Below are 27743 nucleotides of genomic sequence, written 5' to 3' on the forward strand. Positions count from 1 at the left end.
TTAAAATGAGAGGCAACCACTGCATTTTAATCATGATCCAAACAAAGATGCAGCATACATGCAACATGAGCAGTTTTTAGTCTAAATTAGTGTATAATTTCGAAATTCGAAGCAAAAACAGAATGGTATGACTTTAGTTTTGTGAAACTATACATCAAGGATATTATAGTTTTGTATTTTAAAATTAGTTTTTATTTTAATATCGTTTTCAAATTTCCTATAATTTCAGTTTAGTTTTAGTTAGTTTAATTAATGGTTTTGTTAGTTTTAGTTTAGTTTTTATTTTGTGAACACATTTCTATTTAGTTTTTATATATTTTAGTTTCAGTTTTAGTTTTAGTAATTATAGTTTAGCAGAGGTTAATGGAACACTTCCAGTGTAGACCAAAGCAAGACATTTAATTTTAGCAAAGTTTAATGTTTGCACAGTTTAGTTAACTCTTGTGCAAACTTCTTAATAATGAAAATAAAATAACTCTTTACAATTGAACAAAAACCAAAAATATGCAACTTATATGTAAAGGTTTTCAGAGTTACTAGAAAGCTACAGGCAGCTGAGTTTTTATCAGGGTTGGAGCTAAATTCTGCAGGACAATGACCCCTCCATAAACAAAGCAGCCCTGTGCTTATGAACTCTACTTTAATATGCATCATTCAGAGGCATGGTGAAAAGAAAATACCACCTAAACTTTTCTAAAGACAGTCAGTTCCCCTCAGAGATACATTCATATAAACTCCTACTCCAATTGTATCGCGATTTGTTTGGCATCTCAACCGATTTTAATCGTCACATATTTGAATCGATTTTCAACCGGCTCGCAGTTCATCGTTACATCCTTAAGTCCAACATGTCCTGGCTATCCCAAATATATATGCGAAGAGAAAGGTCTCGCAGTGTGGTTTATTCTCGGTCAAGGAGCCACTTTCAGTAACGGCTGTTAAACCAGTCCTCATTGAGTAAGCTCTCAAAATAAACTTTGCTCTTGGTGGAAGGGATGATTGGCGTGTTTTTTAGTGCGTGTCACGCATGAAACTCATGTGCCTTAGGCATATTTTCTAAGCTCAACCATTTAAGAGCTGTTTTCTATGAACCTCTGTATGGAAGAATCTATGCAACTTTGTGTATTATGCACACTTTTTAAAAAATACTGACCTTGTACAGGATAACTTGACCATCTTGAGGATTTCCCGCTGTTAGAAACTTCTCCTGTGTTTCTTCATAAATCTGATCATTGCCTGGTGCCAGATCTGAGAGAAAGCAGATACTTGGTTGTCATCTAAGCATATCAATCCAACGTAAAGTACCATACCAACAGAAGAAGTGCTTCTTACCCAGTATTCCCATATCATATTTGCCTTCTTTCTTGTCCTTTTCGATCAAGTAGTCGAAATTATCTGTAAAGTACTGGAAGAGGGAGTTCTGTTTGTGCACCTCTAGGCCCAGTATCCGGTTGAGGAACTTGGTGATATTGCAGTCTAAATCAAAGAGGAGTCACATGACGTGGGGAGATATGTGTATGCATGTGAGGAAATACGTCAGGTGTGTACAAAACAAATGCGATATGTCTCTTGTGGAAACCTTACCTTTTTCAGTGTTGATGCCCAAGCGTGATTGACTGCATAGCATGCCTACGTCCATCATACCGTGCTTCATGTCTAAGATTAGAAGGCATTGGTGGCTTTGGTGAGATCAAGGTTCTACCTGATCCACATCTTAATGTGTGTAAGAGTAATGCACAAAACCTGTTTACCTCTGAAGAACATGGCGTCACCACCAGGATAGTCCTGTGGAGGGGGTACCTTGCTTTCGATCTGACCAAGGATGGCTTTGGTAATCTTATCTAGAGCTTTGGTGCCATACTATGAGAAACAGCCAAAACAGACCATGGGTTAGTCCATGATTTATCAGAGTATTTTTAGCAGTCACTGTTCTATGTCAGTTACTTACTTTATTTTCAAAGTTGTATTTGCTAAGGTCTCTAGACTCTGTGGCCCTCCTGTCACCATGAGTCAGAGCTCCCTGTGAAAAGCAAACACGTCGGTTAGAAATGTCAGGACCAAAGTAGTGAATTGAATGCAAGGTTTTAAGTACAATTATATACAATTAGTATTTAAAACAAATGAGAAAATAATATATATATTAGTAATTACAATTTTTACATTACTGAGAAATGGAAACCAACTAAGAGTTAGCATGTCAAGAACGCACCAAACTCTCCAGCCTCTTTGCCACGATGGATGCAAATCGTCGCTCGCCTGCCAGTTCGGAGATCAGGAAGATGTACTCCGGTGCTGTGACCTGATTGGAACGATGAGTACGACCTGAAGAACAGAAAGTGTTGTCAGCTAGTTGTTGTGGTATAGTGACACTCTTTATGGGAAGAGAGCTTTGATAACAGAGGTTGTGGCTGGGTGATGCAGGTGGAATTAATGACGCTGTGTTTGGGTGTTGACAGTGCAACCACTTTTCAACAGCACTTGTGATCTAGCCTGGAGCTGGAAGACTGACCCACTTAGAGTAGATGAAATAACTAGTGCATGGCCACAAACTTAATAGGTAGACATTAGGTAATGCTGCCTACTCACCAAACTGCTGGATGGCCCTGTCTGCACTCCAAGGCAGCTCCAGGGTCATGTGAACCCTCCGACGCTGATTCTTCACCCTTCTGTCAGCCTGAAGTGAGATCCCAGAACTGGCCGCTTCTGATATGATGGCTACCAACTGAAGGGAGTAAAGTAAGGCTTTACTGGATGCACCAAAGGAATCAGAGCAGAAAGGTTGGGGATTTCCTTTCTGAGATCTACCTTCTCTCCATTCATGAAGCGATCTTTCTCTTTGACGTTGATTTGGTCGATAGTGTGGGCCTGCTCAGCGCGGGATTCGTAACGGACGCTGCCATCAGGTCGACGCACCACTCGGCCTTTGCGTCCCGTCATCTGGGCACACAGACACAAAGAATGTTTAGCGCTTGGACACAACCTTGTTTTTGAGGTGTAGCTATGTATAGGAATATGAATACATAAATAATGACCTCTGATACGTGTTCTGGACCTCCAAATTTATCAATGAGCTCATCCAGTGTGTTAAGAGGTAGTTCTTTTCCCAGCTCAGCGATCTTGTTGAGAAGCCCTTGTTTCTTCTCCTCTAACCGTGCTAAGGAAGGATGAAAGCGAAGATCAATTGCTTTTGCTTACTTCAAAGGTGCTGTAAGTGAAAATCATCAGGATGCGTGGAGATAATATGAGTTGCTCCATGAAATACACAGTCAGCGTACCCATTTGGTAGCTGGTTTGATCGACGAAGATGACATCGTCGTTGTTGTCTTGGACTGAGTCTGGCGAGGAGTTGGAGTCGCTATCCAAGACGTCAGACTCTGTGCTACTGTCATCGCTGATGTTGATCACTCCCGCTACATCAGTGCCATGTCGGGGTTGCTTTGGCTGCCGTCCCCGTGGCTTACCTGCAGAAGAACGTTCAGTTAAACCATGAGGATATAAACGAAGACCGGCAATGTATGGACAGAGATACTAAAGCGCGACACGACTCACGTTTCCTTTTGTTCCCCGCTCCTTTTTCTCTCCTCTGCTTCTCTGACGGAAAGTGTTTGAGGACCAACGACTGAAACACACCCCTGAGGAACACACAAACACATTACTGTATCAAAAAAGTGTTTTTGTGTAATAGCTGATGGCCTCAGGAAGTGGTTATTATCAGATGACACTGGGTTTCAGAATGATGCATGGCCTGTGAGACGACCACATATTGAGAACCTTTCTATCATTGTGAAACTGCAAGAGCACTACTCTGGAAAGAAGCAGTCATAAGGTGTCCATATATTTCAGAAAGGTTTCAATGATGCCCAAAATTCACTTACTCGGCAGCAGAGACAAATCTGTCTAAGTGTCCGTCGTTTTCGTCAAGGACTTCTCTGGTTCGAGCCTCACCTGTTGACTGTAGCCCTATCACGACACACTAGAGAGAGGAGAAAAAAAAGTGTAAAATTTCTATAGCAACACAAATAATCATTAGAGAAAGTTCAGGGTCACTGATCTGACTGACCTTCCCTGCTTCCAGCTCCTTTTTGGCCAGTTCCACCAGGCAGCGAACCTTGGCGGCGATGCAGAGGTATTTAAAAAACCGCTGGTGGGACGACCAAAACTGACCCCACAGGGACTTCCTGGAACTCATGCAGAGCTCGTCAGCAGCCTGTATGAACTCGGCCAAAGCTTCCGCCCACTGCAAATGAGATATTAGATTTATGTGTCAGATATGCGTACACAGTAGGGATGTCATGATACCAAAAATCTAGTAGTCGGTACCAATACCACTAAAAGTACACGATACTTGATACCAAGTCAATACCACAGGGAAAAAATATCAATAATACTTAAACATGATCTCCTTTATTTAACATTAGAAAAACACACCAATAGTGGCACTTGGCCTTCAAATAACACACACGCACTCGCGCACACACACACACACACACACACACACCTATACTCTGAATGCAAGCATTAGTTTAAATTCACTGACATACTGGCAGGCCGAAAATATATTTTTTAAACCATTAAGATAAACAACAATTATTTAAACCAGTAATATTAGCCAATAATGATAATAAGGATAATCCGCGGATGAATACACAACGAATGAACAAGCTGTAAGCTGTCAGACAGTCAGTAACTAGTAACAATCTAGTACTGGTAACAAAACCTAGTACACAGCAGAATGACCCATTTACAGACCAATTTAGATACTTGTATTGCTGTACTTCATTTAAAGGGACAGTTAACCCAAAAATTACAATTCAGTCATCATTTAGCCACCAAACCTATACACCCTGGTCACTCTTTTTCATATACTGAAAGTGAACGGGGACTGAAGATGTTAAGCTTCAAAATGACCAGAATGCACCTTTAAAGTATTGTAATAATGGTTCATATTAGTATTGCACTGTATTCAATGTCTTCTGAAGCCACACTTCTCCTCTGCTGCAACTTCATAATTTCAGGGGAAGATAATCAGTGAACAGATACATTTTTAGTCTTACATTGGCTTCAGAAGACTGGGAATATACAGTCTGAGTGATATTGGCTACTTTTGACAGCCCTAGTCAAAGTCTCCCATTCTATTTTTAAAGAAAAATATCAGAAGATTTCAATATAAGCCAAGAGGAGACTGGTTTTCCTTTACTGTAAACAAAACTTGGTTCTCACGAGACTAGCATATTGTCACCGGGGCTTACGCTACGCCTACGTCATCCGCTGGAACACCACTCTCTCGTGAACACGAGTATGACAGTTAGCCGAAGTTAGAGATTACAGTTTATACAGTTTTAAATATGGATATTTTTCTTACACAAACACATCACTTCAGAAGGCCTTTATTAACCCCCCGGAGCCATGTGGAGCATTTTTAATGAAGGATGGATGCACTTTTTTGGGCTTCAAAATCTCGACCCCCATTCACTGCCATTATAAATCTTGGAAGAGCCAGAATTTTTTTTAACCCTTTAACGCGTACGAACACACTGGTGTGATTAGACCGTTCAGCGCGTCACGTGATCAACTGCTGAATTCAAATCTGCTTTCGCACTTTGGCTGGTGCGGAGCCAGATCGGACACGCTAAGCTCGTCATATTATCCAGTGTTTTCAACCATATAATGCTTATTTTAGGTTTCAGACATTTAAATACACATACGTACTAGCAAAACCATACATTTATAGTTTGTAAAATACATGCTGATGTCTATGGAAGTGGCAATAATGATCCTTACAAATATAATCTGACGACATGTTTTATTGATATCATATACACATTGTGTAGGTAACTATAAAGTTTACTATGCTCTTCTCCCAGACTTACTTTAACGTCTTTCGGGAGTAGAGGATGAATTTGCATGTTGTAAATCCCACAGCTCGGATTCAGCGTGAACTAACACTACCAAATACAATTACTTGCACATATTTCAGAATTGGAATATCAGATATTTCATAATATAGTAAGCATGTTTGTGAATATTAATAATAAAACAGGTAAAACTAAATAAAAGCGATCCATGTGTCATCTACTGTGATCTGCGATCTACTGCGGCTGCGTTGTGTCACATGACAAGCATGACGCGTCGCCATGGAAACAATAAGGCGATACATTCTAAAATAACGGTTGCCTAAAAAAACTCACTCTGTGGACTCAGCTAGTATATTTTAAACCCACGTGTGAATGGGTTAATATAACTCTGCTTGTATTCGTCTGAAAGAACAAGGTCATATACACCTAGTATGGCTTGATGGTGAGTAAATCATGGGGTAATTTTCATTTTTGAGTGAACTATCCCTTTAAAGTAAAAGTAAGAGGAATGGCTCGGATTTCAGGGATTCTTCTCATAACTCACAAGTTTAGCAGCTTTGTTGTACACAAGTTTGAAATCATCATCCAAGCTGATCTCTTCTATGCGGAATGAGACTCCTGAGAAGCTGAGCTGGCGTGCGATGTACATCCCGCTGACCTTCATATCCATTGCGACGATCTCCATGGCCCCCACGCCCCTATCAATGAAGAATGCAATCAGATTACATATCCAAAAAGGACTGTTTTCATACTTGCCAGCTAACAAGTTCGTGCTCCTCTACAAACCTCTTCTCAATGGTGTGGAGGAAGTCGTCAAAGGTTCTGAAGGGCGTTCCCTCTCCCCAGATCCCCAGGCGGCTCATGTAGATCATGTTCTTTGGCTCCGAGGCACCTGTGGCACTGGCGTATATCACTCTGGCTGACGGCAACTTGTTCTGCAGATCCAGCACGGCCTTGCCCATCTTTGTGGATGTTGCATTTTTGGCTTTGTGGCATTCGTCAAATATAATCTATGTCTATGGTCAAGGGTAAAACCAACTTCACTGTTCACACTCATATCACCCACATATTTTGCTGAGGATTGTTAAAACAAAACAAAACGTTCAAAAAACAGAAAACAGAAGTTGCAATGGGGCCTGCATATATCTTAAAAGGAAAAAAAAAAGATTTTACAAAATGCATTTTAACAGTAAGAAATAAAAAGTGTTAAACAAAATAACATATTATACTATAAATAATATATAAACAAACATAAACATTACATTAAATAAGTAAATTATACATGACACATAAAATGCACCATTAACAATACCAATGTTGCTTAAAAAAAAAAAAGTAAAAAGTGGTATACAAAGAAAACAATATTGACAATGGAAATGGTATTTTAATGCAGATTAGAAAAAACTAAAAATGTAAATAAAAACATTATACAATATTTTTTTTATATTTATTTAATCTTTTATATATAATAATATTACATATATTAATATTATTATAAATAATAATAATAATGCAAAGCATTACGAATATTTTCCAGATTTGTGTTTCATCTTCAGTTTTTTCATTTTTCAATTTCCAGAATTGTAATAAATATTTATATTGTTATTATATGTATTATTGTGATAACACTGAATTTTTAATATTGCTTTAATTTTTGGAAACAACATGTATTTTGCAAGGGGTTTAAGGTTAGCAAACCCCTGCCAACAAAATCTATTTTATGCACATAGAAGGTGAAGGATACAACTCCATCAAAACCCGGCTCACACCAGTCTAAGATCTGCTTCAGGCGCGTTCGGAGTTGGCCGCCTGCCTGACTCTCCCCGATTAGTGCCGAGTAGGTCGCAAACAGGACCCCTTCTGAGGTAGCTGTGTCTCCGTACTTTATCTGCATGGAAAACAGTTACAGTTAGACGCGTTGAGAAAAGCTACGGGGAAAGTCTGTGAGAATGTGCATCACTGGAAACGTGATCTCCGTTAACAGGGCTGCCGTATTGAGCCGCACAGTAATAGTGACCTTATTCAAGGCATGCACTTGTATATTGGATGCACCGATGTCTTGGAGATCTCTCTCTGCGTCATATTTCAGGTCATTGGAGACGCTGAACCTGGAGGAGAGATGAGGAGGATGAGGCATCGGATCTAGAGTTGGTCTTTGTTGTGGCGTCAACGGTGCGAGTTTTGTAAGGCTTGACGGATCTGGAGATCGCTTACCATAGTGCTTTCTTCCTTCCCTTTAAGTAGTTTTCTAGAATGATGCCAGCCACTGTGCGGCCTTTGCCCACTCCGGCGCCGTCCCCTATGAGGAAGCCAGCCCGCTGGTTCTTCTGCAGAATCACTTCATGTTGCTGTAGAATGTTATAAAGAAGTCGATATCAATGATTAGAAAGAATAAAATATTTGCAAACAGTCTGATACTGAGTTTACTATATCTTTATGATGGAACTGCAGGGGCGTTTGTGAGATTATGAGAGAAATACCAATGCTGAATTAAATAAAAGTGTATAACTTTTAACATGCAATATAAAATTAAGTTAAAAAAGTTTGTTTTGATTAAATGTTTTATTGTTTTAATTCATTATTCCAAATTATTAAAATTTGATAATGTCATGAAATTCATTATATGTAGCATTAATTAAAGTCTCAGAGGGAAGTTTATAGTAAATAATGTCGGTCATAAAAGTTTTGACAGACATATAAGTTTGGGAAATACAGCCTTAATGAACTGTGCAGAGTATATATACAGTAGGCCTATAGTTTTTTTTTTTTTTTTTTTACTTTAAAATGAAACAATAAATAATGACAAAAAAAAAGAATGAATAATACAATAAAGTAACACAAATGACACAATAAAACATAAAAAGTAATAAATAAATAGATAAATAAATGCAGGATCTAAACAATTTAAAAATCCTTTTAAATAGCCTCAAAATAAAACAATAAATAATTAATACAATAAATAAATAAATAAAAGCATGATTTAAACAATTGATAAATTCTTTGTAAATAGCCTCAAAATAAAACAATAAATAAATAATACAATAAATATAAATAAATAAATAAATGCAGGATCTAAACAATTTAAAATTCTTTGAAAATAGCCTCAAAATAAATAAATAAATGCAGGATCTAAACAATTTAAAAATTCTTTGTAAATAGCCTAAAAATAAAACAATACATAAATAATACAATAAATAAAATAAATTACACAATAAATAAATAAAGTAGGATCTGAACAATTAAAAAATGTTTTATAATAGCTTCAGAGTTAAACAATACATAAATGAAAACAAAATATATAAATAATACAATAAATAAAACACATCAAGCAATAAATAAACAAATAACTTAATTATGCAAGATCTAAACAATTTTAAAATTGTTTGTAAATAGCCTCTAATATATATATATATATATAATTTTTGTAAAAATTATTTATTTTTTATTTTTTTTAGGAGGTACGCTGGACAAAGTGTTGGTCTCCACCACTCGGTCTGGATGGGATATTCCTATCTTGGCTAAGATAGCAAAAGAGAAAGCGAAAACAATATAAATCCTCCAGTAGGACACGAATAGCCATAAAATGTATTCCAAAAATCAATGCTCACATTTAGAGGGCCTGTAGTCTGCATAGGTGTCAACATGACCCAGCTCTTCTGCTTCCTCCACCTCGACTTCCTCTTCCTCTTCTGGCTGTGTTTGGGGTCTCTGTGTAAACACGTGATATGATTGAGAAGAAAAACAGAAAGAGAAAGACTTTACAGAGGCACTGAAATCTCATTTACATGTTAAAGAAATAATATTTATATTTGTATAAAAATATTTTTGAATTAAATTTTTAGTATGCTTTTAAATTATTTTATTTAAAAATCATTTATTTATGTATAATAAAAATGTATTAACTACAATTACTACTACAGTTTTTCTAAAAATATATATTATTCATTATTAAAAACATACAATTACCTGATAACCTCCTATGGGTGGTGTATTAATGATAGCACTGATGTCATCTAACGAGTTTAAACCTTGAAACCTGTTAGAATTCAACTGAAGAGGAAAAAGAGAAACAAAAGAAAACGTTAAAGCCAACAGAAAGATCACATGCTTTACTATCAGAGTGGGAACAAAGGTTCAGTTCATGGGTGTGTCAATCACAGGTGTGGTTTCTCGTACTACGGAAATAATATTCGGCATAAATGCCAAAAACGACTGAAAACCATTGGTTAAGTTCAACATCAGCATTTGGAATAAGTTCGTGTCAGGAATTGGCCTCACCTCTTGGACTGATGCTGGTGTTTTGATGTCCCATATCGTGGGCACGTTGGGAGGCATGTCAGTATTAATTAAGTTATTAACGGTGTATTCGGTTAAGGAGTCGGTCGGAGGGGAGAATATCGGCAGATCATCCAGACAATGGAGGTCCTGAGAGAAAAGAAAAGAAAAATAATTCACCAATCGCTATTTTACTTGCTGACCTGATCCAAAGTACTGCAAAAGGTTACAGAGAAACTAAAGGCGTGGTCACGAAATTAGCGAAAATCGCAAAATTATTAACATTTGAAGATGTCATGAAATACATTATATTTAGCATTAATTAAAGTCTCAGAGGGAAGTTTATGGAACGTAAAGTTTATAGAACAACTGAAGGATAATTAAAATGAAACGATAAATAATGAAACGAAACAATAAATGAATAATACAATAAATAAAACAAAATAAAACATTAAGTAAATAAATAAAAATGAATGCATAATCTAAACAATTAAAAAACTCTTTGTAAATAGCTTAAAAATAAAATAATAAATGAATGAAATGAATCAACAAATAAAATTTCAATAAATAAAATAAATTACACAAACAAATAAACGAAAAAATAAAAATTAATGCAAGATCTACACAATTTAAAGATTCTTTGTAAATAGCCTCAAAATAAAACAATAAATGAAATAAATCAACAAATAAAAAATACAATAAATAAATAAATTCACGAAAATAAATAAATAAATGAAAAATAGTGAAAATTGCAATTAGTTACAATTGCGAAATTGTAACGAAATTGCAAAAAATGTCCATTGTTCGTGAAGAACAGAGATATATGAAGCACAGCTCAAACAGAAGCCACTTTCTGTTCGTCAGTGAAACTCCGGATTCCTATTGGAATGATTGGATTTTGACGAGAATTTCGGCAAGCAACAGAAAATGTGAGCACACTTTAAGAATGAAACTTCTTAAGATACAGTATCTGGATATGAAACAGATGTTAATAGCAGACCAGAATGTGGTGGAGATTGCGGGACAAATTTTGCTGTTTAAACGGTGCAATTCATCCGGTTTCACCATAAAGAACCGTACGCACGAGAGTTCAGATTAAAGATAGCTGTGAAACACACACACAGTGAATATACCCTGAACCCGCAATCTAATTAAGCGGCAGCACAGATGAAGTGCAGATGGTACGTCACACGCAACAACACTGCATTATGCTTTGGTTGTGAAGGACAATGCACTCAGCTAATCAGAGGCTTTTGAAGTAAAAGAGTGCATGTGTGCGCTAGTGGAATGTATGAGGGATCTGAAGGGACTCAAGACGCTCTTTGCACAGCCAAGATTTTCCAAGAACTCTTCACTGTTCGAGGAAAACCAGCGAGTGGTAAACAACCAGGAACTGGAGGGTGGCCAGGGGCTGTGGTATTCGATCCATTCCATTAATAGGAACCATTTTTTGGTGTGAGTCAGATTAGGGTTGACCTCAAAATGAGCTGTTTACAGTCTAAAATATGGGTTGTACTGATATAATCATATATCACAATGCTTTAGATCCTTGTATTCTTTGTGCATGGATGTGCATAGAAGCTGTTTCAGAGTTGCTACGAAACATGACTTTGTTGCAGCAATGAAGGTGTGTATATGTTTGTGATGTTAGATGGGTCACAGCAGTATCGTGAGAACCTCGGAGCTTGACTGCGTGCTCTTTTATAAAGATGAAAGGTTTAAAATCAAATGCATGCTAGTTCTGTTAGAAGCCACTAATTTAAAGTCATTGTACTTCCTCTATACTTGAGCTGTGGCTCTCTCCGACCGACTCCGGAGGGCACCCTCTCCTGAGTACTAGCGTTCTTGGACTTCATTTCCCATACACCCCGTACCTGGGACTGATTACTGGCACAGGTGTTTCCCCTTAGCTTCCCCATTTAAGCAGCTTCCAGACTCTTAGTTTTCGCGAAGTCTTGTTTTGCCACGGCTACATTTCTGAGCATTTATCCCCTGTCTTTTGATCTCTCGTGTATTACCTTGGACTGTTCTTACTAGTGTGATTCTCTGCCGCCTGCCCGACCCTCGTTTCCCATACACCCCGTACCTGGGACTGATTACTGGCACAGGTGTTTCCCCTTAGCTTCCCCATTTAAGCAGCTTCCAGACTCTTAGTTTTCGCGAAGTCTTGTTTTGCCACGGCTACATTTCTGAGCATTTATCCCCTGTCTTTTGATCTCTCGTGTATTACCTTGGACTGTTCTTACTAGTGTGATTCTCTGCCGCCTGCCCCGACCCTTGCTCTGTTACTGTTTACTCTCCTGGATTGTCCCTGTTGTTCCTGACGCTGATGTTTGATTACTGCCTGTTTGACTCTGCCATTGATTCTAATAAAAGCTGCAAATGGAGCCGCACGCCTCTGACCCCTCATTACAATGTGTATGTATATATACACACACACACTTTTTATATTATATAAAAATTGTAAAAAAAATCTTTAATGTCCATAATATTTAATATATTTATACACACACACACCTATATATAAATAAATGCCATATATATATGCATATATGTGTGTGTGTATATATATATATATATATATATATATATGGATATATAAAGTGTTACCTAAACATCTTTAATTTAATATCCATAATTTTTTAATATATTTATACACACACATATAATATTATTATTTTTTATTTTATATAAATATGTCAATTGTAATAAACACAACTTTTTATGAAATATAGATTAAACTTTTGACATTTAAAAGAACTTGCACCAGAAACTTGGCCATTATGCCTAATTTTTTTCTCATCCATATCACAATTTTTTTGTAATTTTCCATTTTTAAAAACTGTAACACTAAAAAAAATTATATAATATACATTATAAATAATATTTAAATTTTTTATTTTATATAAATTAAAATTGTAATGAATTTATTAAAATGATTAATTCATTAAAATTATATACTAATCATACATAGATACCCTTGAAAATGTTAGATTTCCAACTGTTTCCAACTTTCTAAAATTGAAATGTCATTTATTGGAGCAGCGTTTATTAAAAGTCTAGGCTTAAATCACACTATAATAAGTCGAGAGTTTAAGCAACAGTCTGTTCCTGTCTCCAGGCAGTGGTTAAGTTGTCTTTCCGCATTCAAATGATGTTGCTCATTGATTTCATTGTGCTGGGAAGGATGAAGTGCTTGTGGGACACAGAATGACTTGACAACGGACAAAAACACATTTATGCCCATATATAGAATGGCAACATTCCAGCAGGGACCTGATATAGACCGTCTCAGCACTGGATTCACTCCCACTGAAAACCCAAGAAGCGCTCGATTCAGGAGTGAAGGTGCTGCCAAAACCATCAGCTGGGGGGATTCTGAAACCTGAGGTCACAACCTGCCCATTTACACTGATCAAACGGCTGTGGTCGCGATTTGCTGTCAGAATCATGTTGTAACGTATTTTATGCTTGCTTTGATCTTTTGAGGACACATCTGCAGGGCGCTGCCAAACAGAACAAAGAAATCCCACAAGTCAACTTGATTCCAATAAGAGAACAAACAAACCCTAAAACTGCAGTTCTCTAAGGGGAATGACTTTGGATATGGTTTAGCAAATGGCAACGGCATAATTTGACTTTGTACATTCTCGAGCAAACCACAAGGAACAAGGCGAGACTTCCTGGAAGGCCAGGCCGCCTGCTCTCTCTCCACTCCTTTTCTCTGCTGCTGAGCCAGCAAACAGGGATTCCCCCGCTTCAGGATGACAGAGTGGCATCGGACTGATGAATGTTATTAATATTTCACTTTTCCGGAAATGTGTTTGCTTAAACGGAACGCCAAAGCAAAAAATGCTGACTTTTCCATTTGTTAGCAAAGAAAAGATGTTGAGAAATAACTAATAAATGAGAAACATTTAAGCAGATTTCTTTCCTTTTAACAGATTTATGATAAAGGTGAATATAAATGTACATTAAAAAAATGAACAAAAAAGAAATTAATTCCGCCCACTACCAAGCGACCTCACATGAACTCACTGACCTCGACCGAATGAGACTATCTTTTGTTCCTGAGCGAGACGGTGGATATTTGCCAGACTAAATTGAGCCATTTTACATGATCACAAGGTAAAATGCCTGCAAATAAGCACAGTGAGAGTTTAACCCTCAAGGTTTGAGGCTCATTTTCCAATCGTCCCATTGAAATCCATCATTGTTCTGAGGTTTCTTAGATCTTTCATTGTACTTATGTAAGTCTGCAACAACTAATCGACAAATTTTGTCATGGTTAAGTCGAGTCTTTGCACTATGCACATAAAACCTTCACCAGTGTCACACCATGTAAGATAAAATTTCCATAAAGACAAACGTTTACTCATATCCTCATAATGCAATCATTTGCTTTATGCAAAACAGTGCGACAGCAGCAAGTGACCGATTAAATGCTGCTTTTGTTGTTAAATACTTCATGGTCAATAATTCTTATCAAAACAATATCAGTTGTTATTACTTGAAACCAGTTTTGGGAAGGTTACTTTGGAAATATAATAGGTTACAGAATACAAGTTACCCTATTTAAAATGTATTAAGTAATATTTCAATTACTTCATTAAAATAATGTAACTGATTACATTTGAATACCTTTCTAAACTTCTAATGAATTTTTTCAACTGTTAATCATTTTCAAAAATGTAAACCAGAAAGCGTTAATCTTACAGTAGTACTCAACACTGATTACTTTTGAATCTTTCATCACTTGAGTTAAAATTATAAGAAATTAATTTTAAACTGCAACCACCACAAAATCAGACTTTAGCATGTATTTTTACTTTGAGATCATTCTGAGGTTAAATACAGATTTAAGTTTAAGTTTAATAGTCATGATACTGTTTTTGAAATCAAATCTTTGCATAGCTATGACAGGAAACACTGGCATCTAACAATGCCTTGGAAAAAAAACAGTTAATCTTAAGCATAAACATTCAACGACCAAAAGCTGGAAGTGACAAGAAAACAACAAAATATATCCTCTGTGCCAGTGATTTACTGTAGAAGAGTTTTGTAAATCATTGCCGAGGGAAATATAGACAGACCCGGTAGAGATGAGGTGGCAGCGCTCATCTGTGGGGACCACCAGAAATGCATCATTTACTGTAAGCCTGCGCAAATGTTTCCTGTATGAAATATAAGGAAAAAGATGCAACTGCAAGACAAGCTGGTGGCCGCACTCTGGTGTAAGATGAGTAAAGCTGGTGTGTACGAGTGAAAAAAAACACACACAAACATCTCCTGACACTCCCGTACTGTAAAAAAGCCTCATTATTACGACAATGTGTCAGATTACACCACAGCATGACACTTATTGAACCTTTCCAACCAGCACTGACGGGAAAACTGCCGACAAGCCTGAAGCGTCACTGCTAGATTATCACAGCAAGCTTCCTGACGTGTTTTATGTCCTATTTGTTTTGTTTAGGCAGGAGGAAGATAAGGATCAAGGACAGGGATTAAAAAAAAAAAAGATGGCAAAGGAGAGGAGAAATAAAATTAAAGACATAATAAAAAAAGAGATAAAGATATAAGCTAATGGCTACAAGGAAGAAAAAAGGCTAACAGGAAAAAGGACCAAACAAATGAAAACTACAAACAATGGCAAACTTAGAGAAAGAAGGCAAACAACTGAAAGAAAGACGGCAAAAGAAGCAGGCAAACGGAAAGAAAAAAAAAACAGAAAGAAAAAAACAGGCAAGTGGAAAGAATAAAGAAAGTAAATGGCCTAAAGAAAGAAAATATGTCACACAGAAAGAAAAGAACGGAGAAATTGACAAATAAAAGAATAAATGAACTACAAGAAAATGGATAAAAACAGAGAGAAAGAAAGAAAAGGCAATCGAATGAAAGAGTAGACAATCAACCAAAAGAATGGAAAAACAAACGAAAAGATCAAACAAACAATGGAAAGACAGAAAGGAAGAAAGAACAGATGAATGGACAAAGGACAAAAAAAGAACATGCATCAAAAAACTGACAAGTGAAAAAAGACGAACAATGGCTAACCTAAAGAAAGAGAGAACAGACATATTAATAAAGAATGGACAAACGAAACGGACAAATGAAAGAATGGACAAATGAAAGAATGAACAAACGAAACAGATAAAATGAACGAATGGACAAACGAAACGGACAAATGAAAGAATGGACAAACGAAACGGACAAATGAAAGAATGGGCAAACGAAACTGATAAAATGAAAGAATGGACAAACGAAACGGACAAATGAAAGAATGGACAAACGAAACAGATAAAATGAAAAATGGACAAACGAAACGGACAAATTAAAGAATGGGCAAACGAAATGGACTAATGAAAGAATAGACAAACGAAACGGAAAAATGAAAGAATGGACAAACGAAACGGAAAAATGAAAGAATGAACAAACGAAACTGATAAAATGAAAAATGGACAAACGAAACGGAAAAATGAAAAAATGGACAAACGAAACTGACAAATGAAATGAATGGACAAACGAAACGGACAAATGAAAGAATGGACAAACGAAACGGATAAAATGAAAAATGGACAAACGAAACGGATAAAATGAAAGAATGTACAAACGAAACTGACAAATGAAATGAATGGACAAACGAAACGGACAAATGAAATGAATGGACAAACGAAACGGACAAATGAAAGAATGGACAAACGAAACTGATAAAATGAAAGAATGAACAAACGAAACTGACAAATGAAATGAATGGACAAACGAAACAGACAAATGAAAGAATGAACAAACGAAAACAGACAAATGAAAGAACGAACAAACAAAACACATATTGAATGAACAAATGAAACAACGGATGAACAATGGCTACCCTAAAGAGAGAAGAGACAAATGAAAAAGAATAGACAAGCGACCGAACAGACAAATTAAGGAGTGGACAAACGAGGCAAACAAAAGCACGGACGAACAATGGCAAACCTAAAGAAAGAGAGAACAGACCAATAAAAAAAGGATGGACAAACGAAACAGACAAATGAAAGAATGGACAAATGAAAGAACGGCTGAACAATGGTTAGCCTAAAGAGAGAAGAGACAAATTTAAAAAGAATGGACGAATAAAACACAAGTGACACAACAGACAAATTAAAGAATGGAAAAACAATGGCAAGAGAGAACAGACCAATTAAAAAAGAATGGACAAATGAAATAATGCACAAGTGAAAGAGCAGACAGAGTAAACAAACAAGGCAAACAAAAGAACGGATGAACACTGGCAAACCTGAAGAGAAAGAGAATAGACAAGGTAAAAAAGTATGGACAAACGAAACAGACAAATGAAAGAACATACAAGTAAAAGAACAGACAACTAAAAGAAACAAACGAACATAAAAGTGAAGAAAAAAGACAAAGTTCAACGAGGAAAGACTCATTGTGCCTTAACAGCACTTTACATCACACTGTTCCCGTAAAACATGAGCGTCGCCCGGCCTCAGGCCCAAAATAGAGACCCAAACCCCTCAGATAATGCACAAATCCTGATGAGCGGAATAAAGGGAAGTACCCTCCAGTACAAACTCATGCAACACAGGACATTCTCGTCTAAAATTCCTTCCACAACTAGAAGAGATCTGTGCGTGCGCTACAAAAAAAATGCAAAAATCATGTAAAATTTCAAAACATTTGCTGTGGTTCATCCACTTCCTGAGATTGATGCAATCATTAGTGCTTTTTAACAGCAAGGAGATTTCAAAATGCAAACTCTAATGCAGAAATGATCTCATGCAAAAGGAGCAATAATACCAAATTGCGCCGAATCACCTGCATCCACCTCTTACTGGAAACCAGCTTTCATGTTTGTCATGCTTACTGTTACCAGTCAGCTTTGCAATCAGAATGATGGTTGTAAATGCAAAATATCAATCTAGAACTTGTCACATATTTAAAAAAAAAAAATAATAATAATAATAATAAAAACAAAATAAAATGCTAAAAGAATTAATTTTAAGTAAAAAAATTATAATGAAATTACACAGTAAAATGTGATTGAATAATTTTATATTTAATATTTATATATACTATTTTGTATTATACAGTATCATACTATTTAAATATTATATATACATTTATATAAGTAAATTAAATAAATGTAAAATAAATACATATAAATACAATATTTAATATTTAAATATATTTAATATTTATGCTACTTTGTATTATGTATAAATTATCATATTTAAATATTATATATAAATTTATATAATTACATAAGTAATTAAAATAAAAATAAAAAATAAATACATTTAAATGTAATAAAAAGTACAAAATAAAGCAGCGCTACGGTTCTCCAGAGCGCTGTGGATCTGTTTAACGCTGGCAGATCATTATTTAATGATTATTACGTTTAGTGGCTCCCAGCTGAGCGCATGTCTTTCAGTCCGGGGCTCTGGCCTTTGGTGTTCATCACTTATGAATGGAAAACAATCAGGCCGAGGCGTTTTTATGACTTGCTAGATGCTGAGTTCTTTCGGATGCAATTGGCCGCTTTCCCAAAACGCATCAGACTGGCATAAACACCTGCCTGGGCTTCTTACCGAAAGAAACAAACGTCAGGCCATCCGAGCCGGGCTAATCAGTTTGGACTCCCGCGATGGCTAGTAATAGATATTGATGTCTTGAAGGGACATCATGGCTGTAAGTAGCCGGTGACTGCTGGCCCCGGCGACAGAGCGGCGCCTTGACGTGCGCAGATATCAGTAAACATGAGTCACTGATTATTAGCCTAAAGTATGGTTAATGTCCTTCCACTGAGGGGGTGGTGAAGAAAGATGAGAAAGATAAGAAAGATGTGCCGTTAATTTGCTCAGCAAAAAAGATGCAGATATTAATATCGTGAACTAACAATGCAGAAGTTTTACATGTGTAATGTTTATTTTAATGCGCACACAATTACTGTAGTGTTGCCGTCACTTTGTAGTGAGAATAATCTTCCTAAAAGCAAAATTGAATGCAAAACTCATGCGAAACACACCTAGAAACATAAAAAAAAAAAAGAAATATCATGTTAAATAAAATGAATAAATTATAAAAAAATTAATTCTAAAATTTAAAAATACATAAATACAAAATATAAAAAAATACATACAATAAAATACCGTATTGACCCGAATATAAGACGATGTTTTTTTCTTGGAAATACATCTGAAAAAAAATATAAATTACACTGGAAAATTTGTTACTAGAAAACATGTTTGTGTTTATATATACTTTATCTTTAAATATAAAAAACTAAAAAAACTAAAATGAAACTAAAATAAAAAGTGCAAAATATAAACAAAAAATATATGCAATATATATATTCATTATTAATTTTATTATTTATTATTTAAAGTATTATAAATTAAATAAAACAAATATTTTAAATTAAATAATAAATAAAAAACTATTTAAATAAAAAAAATAAATATAAAAATGCATAATAAATTGTATGTTATTGAGAAAAATATTTTTCTTTTATTATTATTTTGTATTTTACATATATATAAAAAGTGCATTATACAATGTATGTTATTGAGAATTAAATATATTTATATTCATGAATTTTTATTATTTATTATTTAAAGTAATTTAAATGAACTATAACAAATATTTTAAATTAAATAATAAACAAAAACAATTTAAATATATAAAACAAATATATAATAGGAAAGCATTATATAGGAAAATATTTATATTCACTATTAATTTTTATTATTTATTATTTAAAGTATTTTAAATTAAATAAAATATTTTAAATTAAATAATAAAACAAAAACAATTTAAACAAACATAAATATTAATATAATACACAATACATACATAAAAAGGTATGTTATTGAGGAAAATATATATTTATATTTATTATTATTTTCTATATATAATACAAAATAATAATAAATATAAATATATTTTCCTCAATAACACCTTTTTATGTATTTTTTATGTATGTATATATGAATGTATATATATATATAAAGTATACTATAATGATATTTTATTGATTTTTATTATATATTTTCTCTGTATATAATTTATGTTATTATTTAAAGCGTGTGTGTGTGTGTGTGTATTCATATACAATATTATATCTAAAATATACATAAAAATTGTGATAGGATGTTTAAACCATAAAATAAATGGCAAACAGCAAGACAATATCTTGAATTTGATAAGACACATCTGAAAAAAATGCAACGAGGAAGATAAAACCAAGAAGAAAGTCAAAACGATGCAGGCTCAACTAACGACTGTACGTTTCCTCTGAAATCCACTTACGTCAACCTCCCACCCAAAGCCGTCTGATCATCTAAATCAATCTCTGCAGAGCGCTCAAGAAAAAAACTAAAAGCTTTCCAAAGACCCTCCCAGAGCCAAGGATGACGATGCATGCACTACAAAACGTGCCTGTGACAGGAGTACGCAAATGCATGCATTTGATTGAGCTTTGTGGTTGGCCTGCAGCTTGTCTTTTCCTTTAGTTTGAGAAACATCTTATGTGCTCATCAAAGCAAATAAACCAAGAGGAATGTTTGCGCTTGAGAAACAGACCAACACATGAAAACACCTCCTTCCTCCTTCCTGTAGCCAATCAGAAGCAAGAGAGAGAAAACAACCAACAGAAATAATAATCACCCTATGAGCTTGTAATGTTCCTGCATTTATTACCAGATGTCTTGTTATTTGTAAGTGCAGGTGCATGCATGAGCGAGAACAGAATCATTTCCAGTGCAGCGCTCGGCTGGCTTCAGTGAAGCTCTGTGCTTTTGCAGCTGCAAACTTAACAACCTCAGGCCAGGTGCATGACTACAGTACATGTGACAGGTGACAATTAGCATGTGTGCATGCAAGATCCCCAGAAAGAACAAAGAACTGATGCAAGATCGCTGTGATCATTCACACCTCCTTCCTGTGGTTTCATACGAAGCCAAAAGAAACCTAAATTAATGCTAACAAAAACTTCAAACACATAGAAATTGTTCAGGCTATCATGTAGCCTAAAAGCTTTTTAGATTAAAAGATATCCACAAAAAAAACAGTCATAGTATTTTTATATTTATATATAATTTATTAAATATGAATAGAAAAAAATATATTAGATTTTTGTTTAATAATATATGTATATAATCATTAATTGTTACTGTTATTATTATTTCCTTTTATTTTTGTTAATTAGTATAATATACAGCCTATAGAATAAATGGTAATAAATTATAGAATTTATATGATGACATTATCATGATCATTTTATCATTATTTTTAATTTATATATCATCATTTATAAATGTATAAACATAAATATAAACAAATATTAAAAATACAAAATAAATAATATTAAAAATAATAAACAGATATTTTGATATATGTAAAATAACTTATATACACACCATAATTCTTTTTTATTTATCATCATATATAAATGAATATATAATATTACTATTATATATGATTACATATATATACACATAATAAATGATAATGTTTTAATTTATTTATTATCTCTCACTCTCTCACACACATATATATAAATATTAATAACAGCATTACTATTATTATTTAAAAAGGAAAAAAGAGAGATATGATATGTAAAATAAATTATATTATGTGCACAAAAAAATTGTTTTTTTAAATGTATCATTATCATATATAAATTAATATTTGTCAGGTTTTATCATATACAATTAAAATACATGAATCATAATACTACTAACACTATTATTATATACAGTATATATAAAAAAAGTAGTTGTAAAAACGAGTGACCCGTCAGTAATCAGAGTATCTTCAACAGAGCATCAAGCTAGAAGATTTGTGGTCTGTCGTTATTTTGATTGCACTCTCGTACATCCTGTTAACAACAACTCGTGTCTAAACAAAAAGAGGAAATCCTGAGAGAGCTTCACATGATGAGGGAGGAACGGCATCCTGAACAAGCGCACAGCTTTGAGCGTTTATTTTCAGATCGACAGAAAGACTGATGTGGAGGGCTCTATTAGTCCTATTTTCTCAGTTGTCAGTGTGATGGAGAGCTGTGTGCCATGACTGTGATCTTCTGAACGAAAGCATGGCAGAGAGTCTTACTCACATGCACCTTTCTAGAGTCTGAATCACCCAGACATCTTCAAATCTGACTGACTAGACCAAAAGCCTGACGCTAGCAAGAGCAGATGAAGACTTCATTTGACAGACACCAATGAAAATGCGCTTCTTATTTGACCAGAGCATCTCTAATTAAACATGTCCAACCACTGTTCCAATAAATTATTTTAACAATTCATCTGCATCTTCAAACAGTGCCATTTGAAATAAACCCTTAAATACTTTCTGTATAAGGACACTGAGAAGCTCATACGACCCATTTATAGGATAATGAATATATAAAATTCACAATATATCACTAATAATAATAATAATACTTTTTAATTTATGTAATATTTAAATAAATATTTGTCAGCTTTGATCTAATATTAAAGAAATATATATAAGAAATACGATTCAATATTAAAATTGTTCTACCTATCATGTGATGAATATATAAATGATAAAAATATAGTCAAAATTAAAAATAAAAATATTAAATAAATTATATTTGTCAGGTTTGATCTAATATTGATGAAATATTTTGAATAATGGGAAAAAGCAGAACAATAGTATTTAATATGAATAGTTGAATATTTAATTACAAACATGATTCAATTATTAAATATTATTAAATTATACAAATTATGAAGTATTTGAATAATATTTGTCAGCTTTTTATCTAATATTGAAGAAATATATATATGAAATACAATTTAATATTAATATTCTTCTACCTATCATGTGATGAATAAAAATACAAATATTATTGTACTTTTTTTAGTATTTATTACATTATAATTTATATATATATATATATATATAACAACTATTATTGAATAAAAGTGTATAATATTTAGCTATTAAATAATTGAGTAATATTTGTCAGGTTTTATTTAATACTGATGGAATATTTTGAATATTGGAAAAAAGCAGAAGAAAATTATTTAATATGAATAGTTGTATATGAATACTTGAATATATTTAATTACAAAAATAAAGTCAAAATTAATATAAAAAATATTATTGCAGTTTTCAATTTAATGTATTACAGCTTATATAATGTTTAAATAATATTTGTATAATACACACATAATAATAATAATAATAATAAAATATATATAAATACATATATATATATATATATATAAATGTTTATAAATATAATTAATTACCAGAAATATTTATAAAAAATAATATTTAATATTTAAAAATATATTTATAAATATATAATATGTTTGTCATGAATATATATTTATTATGAATACTGAAAATAAAGGCAGAAAAATAAAAGAAGATTTTTTGGCTTTATCATCCAGTCTGAAAGCTTCACCTAATTGTTTTTCTCTTTCATAAGCTTCCCATCAACCCACACTCTTTAACAGGTGACATTATGCCTTAATATAGCTTTATTGCTGTCTTTTTCCCCCATTCAACCCATTGAGACAGAAATAGGTTTATGTATTTAGCCGCTGAGGTAATGTTCCCGTTACAAACACTCACGGCGAGGCGGGAACCCGAAACCAGCGCTGGAGTGATTTTGTTACACCGATTAAAGTGGAGCCAGAAAATGTGTCGCTGGTGTCTCACTCCTACACAGTGAACATGGCAGAGAGCCGCAGGCCATGAAATAAGCATGCAGGGGTCAGAAGGGTGGATCCACATTTAATGGCCATTATGTTGCACTTATAGGTGCGGGACGCAGGTCTAAACGTGACGGGAAGAAGGTGTGAATCATGTCAGTCAGACTCTTTACTGGCTGTCCTGTTTGGGAGGCAGCTCTTCTTATCAAAATCATTTGTTGTGTAGAAATGAAAGTGGAAGCGTGGCAAAGTGGGACAATGGCAGATGGGGGAAATGTTCAGAAAACCCGTTTTATATTTAGAACCATTTTTACATTAAGTGCTTTTTTTGCTGAAAGCTGTCTTTGAGGTTAAGGTTTCATTTTACACTCCTGCACGTCTTCTTTAGTGGCGATTCAGTACCAAAATGGTTTAGCATAAAAAATGCATTCTGATGGTTTTATGCACTCGGCAGCCAATCATTTATCATGCAAAAAACTTCAATCGTTACAAATCGTCACTAATCATGAGGACGTCATGCAGCCTGTACAAGTGATAGACAACTTTGCGCCAACTGGAGTTCAACTGGTATTTATTTTTTATGTATTTTTGTATTTATTTTAATGATTAGTTGCATTTTATTATGTGCATTATTTATTTATTAATTTTTTTTCAATTTCCCAGGATCACTTTTAATTTTCCCCGCCTGCCTTACAGATTTAAAATATATTTATATTTTTTATAGAGGAAGAAAAGGAGGAAGATGTTTTCCCCCCCCTGCCAGATAGAAAAAATGAGCAAGATTCAGGGTGATTAATCAGATTTAATTTAACAATTTTAATTTACGATTTTATGATTCTGTCTTCTTTTGTTTTTATATGTTGAATAAATATTTAGTAGTTTTTTAGTAGCATTTCTATTTATAATTTTATAATAATTATTTAAATGTATGCACATGTATTTTTTTACATTTATTTGTTTAATGGATTTTCTTTTAAGTTCAAATAAACCCACTGTTAAAATATTTTTTAAGTCCAATAAATGCATGATATTTCCAAGTCAATGACTAACAATTTAACAATTTTAATTAACAATTTCATGACTATATGTTGAATAAATATTTAGTAGTTTTTTAGTCGTATTTTTATTTAGCATTTTTATAATATTTATTAAAAAATATGCACATTTATATACAATGTATTTTTTTCCCAAAAATGTTATACATTAATTTGTTTAATTAATTTACTTTTAAGTTAAAGGAAACCCACTCTTAAAATATATTTTAAGTCCAATAAATGCATGATATTTCCAAGTCAATGACTAATAATTTAACAATGTTAATTAACGATTTCATGACTATATGGTGAATAAATATTTAGTAGTTTTTTTATTTAGCATTTTTATAATATTTATTTAAAAATATGCACATTTATATAAAATTTATTTTATGTTTTTTACATTTTACATTTATTTGTTTAATTAATTTTCTTTTAAGTTCAAGGAAACCCACTCTTAAAATATTTTTAAGTCCAATAAATGCATGATATTTCTAAGTCAATGACTAATCATGATTCAGGGTGATGAATCAGATTTAATTGAACAATTTTAGTTAATGATTTTAGTCATTAGTCATTAAATTTGAGTCTTTTTGTTTTTATATATTGAATAAATATTTAGTAGATTTTAGTGGTATTTTTATTGTTCATTTTTGATCATTATTTATTTAAAAGTATGCAAATTTGTATACATTTAAAAAAAAAATATTTGTTTAAGTTAAGTTCAAGGAAACCCACTGTTAAAATATTTTTAAGTCCAATAAATGCATGATATTTGAGTCAATAACTAATCATGTGAAATAATCATACTCTCAATACTAATCAAAAAGAATCATGATTTCGATTTTTGCCATAATCGAGCAGCCCAACTAACAGGCCATGATCACAACCTATCCACTGCTTCACAGAACCTAAAAAAGGTTATTTAGCACTAAAACGCTCTCTTGCCACTCTAATCTGATGCTATTTACAGACTTAAAACTTTCTAAAAATTTTCCTGAAAAAAACAAAAAAAACTATGCGCATATCAATACCAAGTCTCTGTGAGATGACAAACGCAGTCTTTATCCCATCCAGACGTCATTTCATCAGCCGTGAACGCAACCCAAAGAGGATCAGAGCCTCCGAAACATGCCACGGTCCCGAGCAGCAGGGTCTTACCAGAGGAAGGTCTTCATTCTGAGTGAGATTCAGACTCAGCAAGTCAAAGTCGCTGAGGCCGTTGGGAAACAAATCCGTGTGCATGTCCGACGGGCCGCTGAGAAGCTGCTGCCTGAGAAACGAGACAGAAGACATTCAGAGTTTCATGATGGATCACGAGTAGAGTAAACAGACGGGCAAAAAAGGAAGAAGGAAATTCACCGTTTTGTGTCGGAAAAACAGGGTGGGACATAAAACCCACAAAATGACTTCATAAATGCAACATTAAAACAAAGAGATCATACCTAAAAAGTAAGCAAATAATGACTAAATGTTCATATTTACTGTTTAAACAATAAACTATACAGACTGTAGATATCAGCGAGTTGAAGTGTTAGAGCGCCTCTCGTCATGTGACATTCATTCATTGAGTGCCTGTCATGTGACGTTCACTTTCACTTCACTTAACGTTGCGGGAAATCACCACAGTTCATTTCAGGAAGCTTCACACCGAGGTGGATGTTTTTGTCGTGTTGCTAGTTTGGATGATACAGTTGACCTGCTTTGAGAGCAAAGTATTCTGCCGGTGAGCATATGTGACTTTTGACGATCAGAGAAGAGAAATGATTGACGGCTGAGGCTCTATAGGACGAGCGGTGACAAAACACATACATAAATACATTTACAGAGGGGACGACAAGTCTGGGACCACTTCCAGCATCGGGAATTCTAAATTTCTAAATAATGTTTTAGGATTTAAAAGACAGAAATAAATAAACTGTAAAACAATGAGGTATTGGGACGTCAAATAAATAAAGATTTAATTATTTGAGTTTTAAATGTTTATTACATTCAAATAAAAATGGTATTTAATTATAAAAATATAAAATAGAACCCCCATGGTTTAAATTTCTGTATAATATGCTTATACAGTACCGTTCAAATGTTTCAGAGTCAGTTAAGATTTTTTTGTTAACAAATTTAATCGTCTTTTATCACGGTAAAGTCACGGTAAAGACATTTATAAGGCTAAGAAATATTTCTATTTAAAAATAAACGCTGCTCTATTTATCAATTAATGCTGAAAAAACACAACATTTCCACAAAAATATCAAGCAGTGCAATTGTTTTCAACATTGATAATAATGAGAAATGTTTGACTGGAATATTGAAAATGAAATATTGCTGAATGAAAATTCAGCAGTCAATATTAAGCCAATATTGAATTTTGAAAAAACAAAACAAAACAATTTAATAAATAAAATAAAATAAATAATATACACACACACTTTTAAGTACATTTTTTAATTTATTTAAATATATATTTTAAATATGTTTTAAATATTTGTTACTATATATATATATTAATTGTATTGTTTTTATTTATTTGTATTTTCTATTAGTATTAATTATAACTGTTATATTTACTACTAATTAAATTATTATTATTATTATTATTAATAATAATCATAATTGTTCTAACTTTTGAACAGTACAGTATGTATCATTACTAAACCAAGACAATATGATAAAAAAAAGTTGTAAAATATTAGTATACTTATGTATTTTTGGATGAACAGAAGTCAAAGGAATGTGTATGGAAAATCTGAAATGAATGAAATGGAATATTAAGCTGGAAATAATATATGCAAGATTTGATCAATAATGGATTGCATTGAATGCTAGTCTATGATACTTCTGGTTTATATAAAAAAAAAAAAAAAAAAAAAAAAAAAAAAAAAAAA

The 27743-nt window shown here is 33.5% G+C and overlaps 1 protein-coding gene across 1 annotated transcript in view; it reads right to left on the reverse strand.

Moving 5' to 3' along the window:
* The window catches only part of LOC107728569 (protein strawberry notch homolog 2), a 58777-nt gene that overhangs the window by 11872 nt on the left and 19162 nt on the right, over positions 1-27743 (reverse strand). The window contains 24 exon segments of the mRNA XM_074560135.1: positions 1154-1248; positions 1333-1476; positions 1585-1656; positions 1752-1860; positions 1949-2020; positions 2210-2322; positions 2587-2722; positions 2806-2937; positions 3033-3154; positions 3276-3461; positions 3550-3632; positions 3876-3973; positions 4061-4237; positions 6400-6553; positions 6642-6865; positions 7600-7743; positions 7873-7963; positions 8070-8272; positions 8842-8861; positions 9302-9373; positions 9464-9563; positions 9822-9905; positions 10134-10280; positions 26020-26131. Coding sequence (XP_074416236.1) covers positions 1154-1248; positions 1333-1476; positions 1585-1656; positions 1752-1860; positions 1949-2020; positions 2210-2322; positions 2587-2722; positions 2806-2937; positions 3033-3154; positions 3276-3461; positions 3550-3632; positions 3876-3973; positions 4061-4237; positions 6400-6553; positions 6642-6865; positions 7600-7743; positions 7873-7963; positions 8070-8272; positions 8842-8861; positions 9302-9373; positions 9464-9563; positions 9822-9905; positions 10134-10280; positions 26020-26131 — 2890 coding nt within the window.

The sequence above is a fragment of the Sinocyclocheilus rhinocerous genome, unplaced genomic scaffold (genome assembly GCF_001515625.1).
Source record: "Sinocyclocheilus rhinocerous isolate Xijiao unplaced genomic scaffold, SAMN03320098_v1.1 scaffold1238, whole genome shotgun sequence".
NCBI classification, from domain to species: Eukaryota; Metazoa; Chordata; class Actinopteri; order Cypriniformes; family Cyprinidae; genus Sinocyclocheilus; species Sinocyclocheilus rhinocerous.